General features: G+C 36.8%; 1 protein-coding gene across 1 annotated transcript; it reads right to left on the bottom strand.

Annotated features, from left to right (window-relative positions):
* Window positions 1-1,155: 1,155 nt before the first annotated feature.
* On the bottom strand, window positions 1,156-8,617 carry LOC107686786 (activin receptor type-1B-like; the record flags this gene model as incomplete). The annotated part of the gene is made up of 8 exons (XM_016483901.1): window positions 1,156-3,716; window positions 4,584-4,714; window positions 4,840-4,964; window positions 5,128-5,284; window positions 6,464-6,631; window positions 6,717-6,947; window positions 8,015-8,263; window positions 8,356-8,617. Coding segments are annotated over 8 exons (1,449 nt in total), but the record flags the coding sequence as incomplete, so codon positions are not given.
* Between the last annotated feature and the right edge of the window lie 2,561 nt (window positions 8,618-11,178).

Genomic DNA, 11,178 nt, shown 5'->3' on the forward strand with positions numbered 1-11,178 from the left:
TGTTTTTCATTTTTGTAACCCATCATGAGAAACATCACATCGACTTGCACTTCTCGTTTTTATTGTAGCTAGTTTTGCTATGAGAAGAGATCATTCCATCATTTTATTGAAATATATTTTGCTCTCTGTAATAATTTTTATGCCACACATCTGTAAATACACCTGAACTGTTTTCTAATTCTCTCATGTCAAAGATGTTTTATTCAAGGCACAAGCAAATAAAATCGGTTTAGTTTATCAGTTGAGTTGCATTTCTTACTTTGGATAAACCGAGCACTTATGTGGATTCTTTAATGAATAGAAATGTCAAAAGAACAGCATTTAATTGAAATAGAAATATTTTATTACACTACAAATGTTTTACTGCCACTGGTTTCATGCATCCTTGCTGAATAAAAGTATGAATTTACTTTTGCTTTGACTTATTTTTCATAAAAACCTTTGCCGAACATTGTGAAGATCACAAATGACACTTGTCTTCTAATATTCTTGGGCATCTAAAAAATATATTTTTTTTCTTTTTTGATAATCATACATCCATGTCAAAGAAAGTCATAAATTAGTCTGTCATTGCTGTTACTAATAGTGCCAATTAATTTCCAGTGTGCATAAAATTAGTAATAGTATGTTTCGTCCAGCGAAATTACTCAAAAGCCTCATTTACAGCAACATTTCACTTTTAAAGCATCTGTAAAGCTTCTGAAATCTCTTAAGATTTAAAGTCTTTAAAAAGCAAACAATTGTGATTTTTATATTTCGAAACTTGAATTTTATGAGAACTTGAAAAAGTTACAAGAGCACATTTTCACTTCTACTTGAACATTATCAGGTTGAAGTATTTATCTAAAGTCTGTGATTTGACTGCATTATCTTTATTTGGCTCTAAAACATGTCAAACAAAAATATAAAAAGTCACTTTATTAGATGAAAGCTGCATTTCTATTTCTAATTTCCCTTTGCGATCGAGCTGAACTAGTTTTGCATTATAGCTAGCCGATGAACTCTTGATGCTCCCTCAGGCTTTATTCCAGTTCAACCAGTTTTGAATAAACGTCTTGTGTAAATGTCATGTTTTCTATAGTTTGAACAAGTTATTGAATTACACTCACCATATTTACATTGTTAAAAGTTCTGAAGCAGGAATGAACACATGACAAATGTAGGAAAACCTGTATTTATTACCATTTAATAATTACCCATGTACATGATTGGAAACTGAAATTCCTGAAAAGTCTCTCCATGTAGATTTGGGAAATACACTCGGATTATACAGGTCGGCTGTGAGGTCAGATGATTGAGGAAACTTCCTTATGCTAAACCGGGACTAAGACGTAAAATCCCACTGTCGCCCTCGTTTAGCTGTTATAATTAGCCGGGCGACAAACATCTCCACTACAGTCAGCAGACGTTTATGAAGCCCAAATCCTGCCAGCAGCGACATGCTTTCTGGAAACTATAAATACATGTACAAACCGAACTCGACAGTAGAAACAAATACAGATCAAACCCGAACACTTATTCCCAGTTCAAGATGATTTTCTCAATCAGCAGCCGATGTGCCAGTGTCGTCTTATATTTCTCAGTAGTGTTGTGACTCAATCCAGTGTTACGAATACATTTCACATGGTAGCTTGTCATTTTGGATCTACATAAACATAACATGAAAATATAATCTAAAGAAAGCATTAACATGTTCTTCCAACTATATGCAATCATTTTTGGCTTTTTCTGGACACATTTTAATAGTGTAAGGTGACTGAATTGTTGCAAATGGACGAAGGAGAATAACAGTACTTGTTCAGATTGTCAAAACACAAACTCGAGACACCAGGTCCAGTGAAACTGGGAGATAAAATCTAATTCAATGAAAGACCACCGACCAAAAACCCTGTGCAGCTGCTTCAAGACCTACTGTTAAAAGCGCTATACGAATAAAACCTGAATTAAAAACGAGTCACATTAAAAAACAAACCACAAAACAGAACCACACAATTGTCTACTGAATCAAATCGGATTAATAAAAAAGGTCATACATTATAGAAACTATATTTACATCTTGCATATTAAGCGGACAGAGGAACAGAAGGGCAGTAGTATTTATCCATGGAGTACGAGAGAGAGAGACATAATGTCTGTCAGGAGTCATAAATACAGTGTAGTAGGAGTAAAGCAGTGTGCCTCGACGCCAAACTTTTCAAGTTACATTTTCAAGTCGTTCTCCTCATTACAGACCCAGTGCATGAAGAAGAATCAGATCTATTTCCTAGGATCACGTCGTAATGTCACTTGCGGCAGGAGCCGCAAAAAAATTAAAATCCTGTCATTTTTCGCCCTAATGATGCTCCAAACCTGCATGACTTTTTCTTGCATTGGACAAGTTCATACAAACCTTTGTCTTGCAATTAAATTGCATGAATAAAGTATCACAGATGTAGTTCATATGAATTCAGAGAACTTTGAATATAGCATAAAATCATATTTTTGATTTGAGCAGCTTGCACATTCTGCTCAATATGTCCTTTTGCGTTTTACAGTAAAAATTCCATCATACGGGTTTGGAGCGATATGAGGACGATAAACGATGAACGTTCTTATGTTTGCATGAAATATTCCTTAAAAAACAAAACAGTCCCAATGCTCCTCAGTTAATAAAATGTGTGTCATTATAGTGTCATTTAATGCTACAGTGACAGGTTTAGCTATGAAAAACAAAGTTTAACAAAAACCTGTACTTTAGCCACCGCTTCCGCTGACCCGTACAGCTTCACATCTCTCATGTTCCTACACGATCAAACCTTTAGCTTAGTCGAAGGACTTGGAAATTAAAAAAGGGTAAGCTATTTACATTTCCATACTTTTAAAAAATATACTATATACAGTAGCTTTGTTTGCCCACGGAGGAGAGGAGGAAATCTAATGGCGATAAAAAAATAAGGACATATGAAGGATCTACGAGCTAAAATAAATAGATATCTCCGTACCGTTCAGTAGTAAGAATAGACGCGTGTGCCAGTGTGTGATTCCTAAACCAAGATGGCTATAATCCACTTCACGCTCACAAAACCCCTGGGATAAAGTGCAAATAAGGTTGCTTTGCTAACAGCTTTGACGTGGTAATGAAAGGAATCAGCTGATCATGTCGGTCGCTAGCAGTGCCATCTTGCACCAATTCACCGCGCTTACCAGCTCAACCTGGACTTTGTGTATTCTACATAGTTAGTTAACCGAGGTAGTCTGCTAGACTGACCTAAGTGGATGCAACAAGCCGGTTAAAACTGCTTAAATATGAGCGGCTCTGGTTGGAAAAATTATCTTTGGGGCGAAACTGATTTGATCAGAATCCATCGAGTCACATGTCCATTTTGATTGGCGAGCTGGGCGATAGTGGTAGTAGATGTAGCGAGGAGGAGGAGAGCACAGAGGGCTGTTGGGTACCGTAGGTTCAGTAATTTTGGCGGTGGGGTGAGGTAGGCCCCATCCCGACTCAGTGGACGGAAATACTTTTGAACTGGCAGGATAGTTTCGAGTGGTCGCATGTCTGTACACGTTCTCTTTGCTAGGAGTGTTTCTGGCAGAAGGTAGTGTTTCGCTCAGATTTTCATGTCTTCGTCCACGCTGAGCTGAGACAGGGTTTTCTTGATGCGGAGAGCCGTCAGTCGCGCAGCGCCGTTAGCGTACCAGCACTCCCGCATGATCTTCCCCATCACACGCAACGCCTGCGGGAACAAGAGCCAATTTACCACGCGAGTTCATATCAGAGCAAACAGGCTTTTTGTTTTCACACTCTTGTGTAATAATGCAGCACTTCTGACATACAGGGTGTCACATTCCTTTGACACAAACAAAATAAAATATCTATTGTAAAATAACAAAACAGCAATAATTTTCTGTCAATCAAGTTTGATCAGACTTTCTAAATCAACAAATGTTGTCAAACTCATTCAACCCTGTCCATCCAACATGTTACTAAGTTATTTAGGGGAAAAAAAATCTTTATTTGATATGAAAGCATAATATATGTTAATAAATAATATAAGTTATTAATAATAATGGTGTGTGTGTGTGTGTGTGTGTGTGTGTGTATTTAAAAATTATATACTTATTATTAATAACACATACAAATTAAAATAATATATAAAGTTAATAAACTATGTACTTACAATATATAAATATGTAAAATAAAAAAATTTATATTATTTAAAAAATACATATATACTTATTTGTATTGTTTATTGCTAGTAAAAATAGAAAATGCAAAAATAAAAGTGCTCGTATAACATTTGAATTAAGAATATTGTTTATGAAGTGGACAAACAACACTTTCTGACGTTTTAAGCACTTCTTTAACTGAAGTTTTGTTGAAACGGCAAAAATGAGAAAAGGTTTGGAAATCTCATCTTTCAGAACTCAACACCACCTTCCCAATCTGAAAAGACCATGTATAAATAAAATAGCAAAAACAGGCAATTCAGAAATCACCATATTTGCAAAGATATAGAAAGGCTATTTTAAGTGGGTTCAGGAAAAAAAAGAAAATGAAGAGAAGTCCAGTATAGTAGCTGTAGAGGATCTCTCTCTCTCACCTCATAGCTCTGCCACCAGTTGGGGATGTTGGGTCGTAACCTCTGATCACACACCACTTTCCTCATCTCCTCTATGGATGGGTCAGAGGGCACCAGGTCATAGTAGGGCAGCTGGTACTCTTCATGAATACCTGAATGCAAACAAAACATAAATAAGAACAAAAATTATTCTCAGTTGAACTTTTAACTTAAAGACCTTCAAGTGCTTTTCTGTTCAATATTCCTTTTGAAACATGGTTTCAATTTATTTCAGCACCTCCAGCATTGCAGCGGCGAGCGATTTCCCAGTACACGAGTCCCAGAGCGTAGATGTCAGCGCATTTAAATGAGTCGAAGTGACGCATGTTAATAGTCTCTTCCAGAACCTCAGGTGCCATGTACCTGAAACACACACACACACAAACAGGATCACTGAAAGAACATATATTTGAAAACACAAACCACTGACCGTATGACAAGACGTTTTAGATCAGATTATTGTAACATCTATGTTTGTATGTGTGTTTTTCTTGGCTGTTAGGTCTGTCAGTAATGTACTCTGTACCTCTTAGTGCCGACACGCTGGTTGGGGGCGATATCGATGGTGTCGGAGACAGACTCGTGACGAACCGCCAGGCCGAGATCAGCGATTGCACACGTGCAGTTTTTCTTCACCAGGATGTTCTTGGACTTCAGGTCACGGTGAGCGATGCCAGGCTTACCTGATGACAAAGACTGAACCATTACAGATACACACACATCTGGTAAAAACTCTCTGACCACAGAAGAAAAGTGTTCCACATCCTCACGCGCTCCCACATACACAACATTTTTAGGCACCACGACTGTTTCAAACAGTGGGCTGCACAAGAACACAGCCTAAGTCACCACTGCATGTATCCTCCAAGGATATGACCAGCCCAGAATGCATTCAAGATGGCAGATGGAGTCAAGGGAAATATCAGTTTTAAAAATATCTGATTCTGTACTGAAAAGTTTTGATAAAAATAGTTTACCGACCCAATATGTGTGTGATCTCTGTTTGTGTTTATTAGTTGTCAGACTCTCCTAGAATCGACTGCGAGTGTAAAGTAAACTTTTCATGCAATTCACTTTAGCGAACACTGATAAATACCAATAATCAGCTTACTGAATTTTTTTTTTTTTTATAAGGTTAGTACGTTACTGTCGGCAAAATGTAATAATTTGTGCATCTGACGATGAGTATTCAATTTTACAAAAAAAAAAATGCTTAAGGCTTGAATATCTCCCAACCACTAGAATACAGAAATAACTTTTAATGTAGCTTCTGATTATGCTGCAAAAAACTGAAACTTAATTTTGTTCCATTTTTCAAGACTTCATTTTGTATTTGCATCTCGAGTAAATGTATCCTTATTTTAAGATGTTTAGATATTTGTATTAGGGGGAAAAGAAACATGAGGAAGAAATGTATTTTTTGAAAAGCATGCAACATTTAATGCCATGACTTTATGAATTTAACACTTTCGGCTTTGACTGAAGACCTTTTTAAGGCCTTGAATTGTGGAATGGTAAATTAAGACTTTTAAGATCTTTTTAAAAAAGACCCACAGAAACTTTGGACAAAGGAAGAATAGTTAATGTGACCACATGCATTGTTGGCTTATTAAGCATAATCAGGCTCCTTTAATCTTTTTATCAAATCACAATGCTTTTCATGTCTGATGTTTCTTTGTTCATTAGTAATTTAACAGCATGCCATCCTCCACGGCTATTTTCATGACAAACAACAAGTTAAAACAACAATAAAAGCCTGCGCCATCTGATGTGTTAGAAGTTAGCTCCCTATGTAGACAGCAAACTGGCTTACTAGGTATTGGAACGGACATAATTTAATCAAATAACCCCGACAAACTCACCCTGAGTGCCCAGTATCTCCATGTGCAGATGCGCCAGGCCGCTGGCAGCCGACAGCGCTAGTTTAATCATGCCCTCGATGGTGACTGAATATCGGTTCAGATAGTCAAACAGGGATCCATTCTCATGATAGTCTGACACCAACCACAACTGAGTCCATGTGCCATTATCTGTGACAGAGAGAATTAAACATGATTAAACCTAGATGACAACACTATGCATACTATAAAACACACAGCATATTCATTTGTTTACCTTTGTTGTCGGCAGCAATGAAGCCCAGGATGTTCTCGTGGCGGAGCATGATGGTCTGGTAGATTTCAGCTTCACGAAACCAGGAGCGCTCCTCACGAGAGGAGAAGATCTTCACGGCGACGTCTCCTCCTCTCCACTTCCCCCTCCACACCTCCCCAAAGCGGCCTTTACCGATGATCTCCTGCAGCACTATGGTACGAGCCACTGTCCTCTGGACGAACAGCGGCAGACCTGCAGAATCAATGAGAGAATAAGGCTTAAAGCTGAAATAAAAAATAAATGAAACCTAAATAGTGATATAAAAAAAAATAAAAATAATAATGACAAAGGACAAAAGCACATAACAAAACTACTAACATTTCAAAATATTTAAATATAAACTAGAAAAGTATATAAACAATGATAAAATAACACTGTGCATAAGTCAAACGAACTACTGTTATGAAACTTGGAGAACGGCAGCATTTTAATGGCATTTTGTTAGATATGTACATAGTGGAAAAACATATAAAATAGGACATATATAAAGGATATATTATGGAGTTTTTTTCCCTCCAGAACTCCATATTAACTCCACATTAATCAAAAAAAGACAACAAAAATTAAACTAGAATAAGCTATTAAAATGAAAATGATAATGAACAAAATCACAACGTGGTTTATGCATGTTACATCAGGGATATTATTGTTTTGTTAACTGAAATAAAGCTGACATATAATACAATATAAACAATAGATGAAAAACTAGAAAACCAAAATGAAATATTGCAACTAACTGAAATGTGCTTAGGTTGAAGCACTAAAATTACTAACTGAAACTTGACTAAAACTGAAATAAAAATATATTAAACCTAAATAGTATTGATTAAAAAAAAAAAAACACAAAAAAGAACATAAAAAAACCTGAACTAAAATTAAAACCGAAAATATAAAAATAAAAGCCCATTCTAAATATTAATAAAAACTATAATGGTATATTAATTCATCTATCAGATAAAAAAGAAATAAATAGGAAACTATAGTAAAGTAGAAGTAGTAATGTTGACTTGGCAACTATTATATTGAAAAAAATAAAACTGTAATAATAAAAAAAAAACTAAATAGCAATATTAAAAAAAAAACTAACAAAAATGACAAAAGCACACAAAAAAGTAAATTACAAAGAATACAATAAATAAATAAATAAAAGCCAATTCAAAATATTAAAAACTACAATAATATATAAATAATACTAAAATAACACTGTTGCATACATGCATAAACAAACCATACACCAAATTTTCTCCTGCAATACTAACCAGACCCAGATCCTGAAGTGGAGAGGTCGTAGATGAGGTCCTGTAAGGTCTTGTCCTTGGCCAGGAACATGTGTTCAGTGCTGGGATCCTCTACCTCCAGTCTCTGCCGGTGACCGTAGGCCCGCTGGCGGCGCTGGAACAGAAAGAGACCCAGCAGAACCAGCACACACAGCACAAAGATCGGCCCCGCCACCACTGCAGTGAGCTCCACCGGCCCCCAGTCCTGCCCTGAACCCGGTGCGTTTGTCACTGACAGAGAACACGCTGCATTAGTTCCTCATCTGGAATTCACTAGCTGTTTTTGATAATGATTATAGCTGATATAAAGAACTGATGCTCACCGGTTGGTAGTTTGAGGTCGATGCTGTTGCAGTAATCAGAGTAGCAACAGTGAGTGTTCAGCAGTCCCTCTGCACTGAGGCAGTAGAACGGCTGGCCCGGAGGAACCAGGTCCTCTTTCTGGATGCAGAGCCGCACATGCTGCTCCTGTCCTTCAATGACTGAGGTGGAGGCCACACACGCACCCTTGGTCTCGCACTTATACCCATCCTTCACACACTGTGGTGTGCTGCAGTTACAGAACAGAGCTGCACAGAGAACCAAAATTATATATTACATGTATATATTAACACTATAATATACAGTAAGAAATAATTGATGACGGGCCATTGAATTAATATTTGCCAGGTTTTTGTCCATAAATGCTCAGTGTGTAGGATTAATTTCTTAAGCATCTCATTCCACACCTTCGTTGCTAATTCTGAAATGTCATTTTAGAGCCAGTAACGGAGGCTTGAGCCGTTGATAGCAGACTAATGCAGTTATGAGAAAGATTAAGCATTTGTGAATCACCCGAATCTGCATCTCTCAACAGAGCCTGGCAAAAGCCTCTCTAATAGTGAAACTTGAGGTTCATCTGCTTCAAGGACAGCGCCATACCGCGCTAGTGAGAAATGTCATGTTGCCTGCTAAACTTTTAATTTGCTAAACTATTTTACTGATCAAATTGTCAGAGCAGCGCTAACAACACGTTTCTGTGTTCGTGTGTTTCCATGTGTGCCAGTACTGTATGTGTGTGCGTATGTACGGAAGCGAGCAGGAGAGAGAGAGAGAGTGTGCACTTTCTGTACATAATCATGTAATGTTGTGACAAGAAACATGGAAATAATTAGTCATTTTTGTCCTATTGTTTACTATATTTATTAGCTTGGTCAGTGTCACTGTGGGTTTTGGTTGTTTTGCTGTACGGACCTTTGAAATAACTGAAATCATGATCAATGATGCGGTCAAGACCCGCCTGGGTCTTGACTTTAGCTGTGCATTTCCCTGAAAATAATTGCACACCTTGGAACGTACGTCAGCCAATCAGATTCAAGCATTCAACAGCCCAGTAAGAAAATATACTAGCTATATTATAGCCACAATCTCAAACTGTTTGTGAATTTCTGTATTGTAGTGAATGGACTGCAGATGTGTCTTTTCAACAGCATGGGGTGGCAGAGATCAGTGGAGTCATACTGTGCACCAAGCAGTTTCATGTCTGTCTTTGTTGGGAGAATCCAGAAACAGTTGTTAATTTTTCCTTTTATGTATATGTATTTTATAAAAAATCCAAATACATTTTGATTGCATATATTACAATTATTATATTATGCATATTTTATAAAACAATGGACTTAATTTCTAACATTTATTTATATTTTTAATAAAATGGTTTAAAATACAGTTTCATGGCTGGTGAGATAAGTTGTCTATACGGGCTCATCCCCAGCATAAGGCAACTTCAGAAAGACAACAAAAAGCATGTGAAAATGTTCTTTATAATCAGTTTCATCTGAATGCCTCTAAAACAACTTTCATTTTTGGCTGCCATCAAGGCAAAACAAAGTTTCAAAGGGTGACTGTGGTATGGAAAACAATCAATTTTCATGATCCAATAATCTCCTGATTGATTAAATAAAGTCCCACATTTGTATCCTTGTTGGAATACTGCATAGGACAACATAAAACTGCATTATTTCCTCCCCTCCCACAATTATTCTTGGTTAAAGACTCATTCATCAGGTCTGTCCAAGAGCAGCCAGACAGAGACGATTCAATCAAACTTGAACCAGAGCACACGTAAATGGAGGATGTAGACGGTCAAAAGTGAAGAACAGCAGACCACACAGACTCAACTCATCTGAGCTGCCTTGAGCAATGAGAGATGAGAGCGATGGGCTGCAGGAGTATTCTAGAGATGTGCTTTGGGGAGATGCAATCTAAACACCTCCCCATTTTTGTGTTCATAAGAGAGAGTCTCAAGACATATTTTCTAAAAACTACTTTTAAACTTACCATTTCATCCTAAAATGATAAGCATCTTCTTAGAGATGGTTTTAAAGTGTTGATAGCCCAACTGGCCTCGGCCATGCAAGCATTTCACTCGCATTTGCGAATAAAAATAAATACGCAAACTGTAAAATTGATTTAGGAGCATGTGTGTGAATTAAAAAAGTCCCTCTGTTTTATGAAATTTTAGCTCAAAAAAGCCTTAACTATCTTAGATATTCGCGGATCGTGGTTTCAGAGCAATCAATTAAAAACATACATTTATTCCAAGCAATTACTTATAATGAAATTATGACAATGTTTAATTCTCGGTTTTTATATTGTAATATTTTGTAGACATGAATGAGCAGCCAACAATGCTAAAGCATTTCAAAATAAGAGACCTGGTGTATTTTGACAATATGCATATTGTGGAAAAAAGTAAGCATCAAACAGCTACTGTTGCAGGCTAAAAACCCTCTTCAAGTTGTTGCATCTCCAAATCCACTTTTAATGATCATGAAAGCCAAAGATAAAAATAGTCACTTGCTGACCTCACTGACCATCTTGACCCAACACTGGAGTTTTAAATCAGCCACCAACATTTACATAACACCTATTTATTTTCAGCATCTCTGCCTGCCCTGATAAATATTAACGTGAACTATGCCAGTACACTAAGCCAATTATAAAATGTTACATTAATAAAAACTATAAAAGATTTGCATACAGAAATCTAAAAAGTACTTCAGCAACAGCCTGTTTTATTACAAGGGTCAGAGGATATGAATAAAGTTTCTGGTACAGGAAACCATGACTAACAAACATGACTAGAGATTTCAGAGGAAAAAAAA

This window comes from Sinocyclocheilus anshuiensis, unplaced genomic scaffold (genome assembly GCF_001515605.1).
Source record: "Sinocyclocheilus anshuiensis isolate Anshui unplaced genomic scaffold, SAMN03320099.WGS_v1.1 scaffold958, whole genome shotgun sequence".
In the NCBI taxonomy this organism is placed as follows: Eukaryota; Metazoa; Chordata; class Actinopteri; order Cypriniformes; family Cyprinidae; genus Sinocyclocheilus; species Sinocyclocheilus anshuiensis.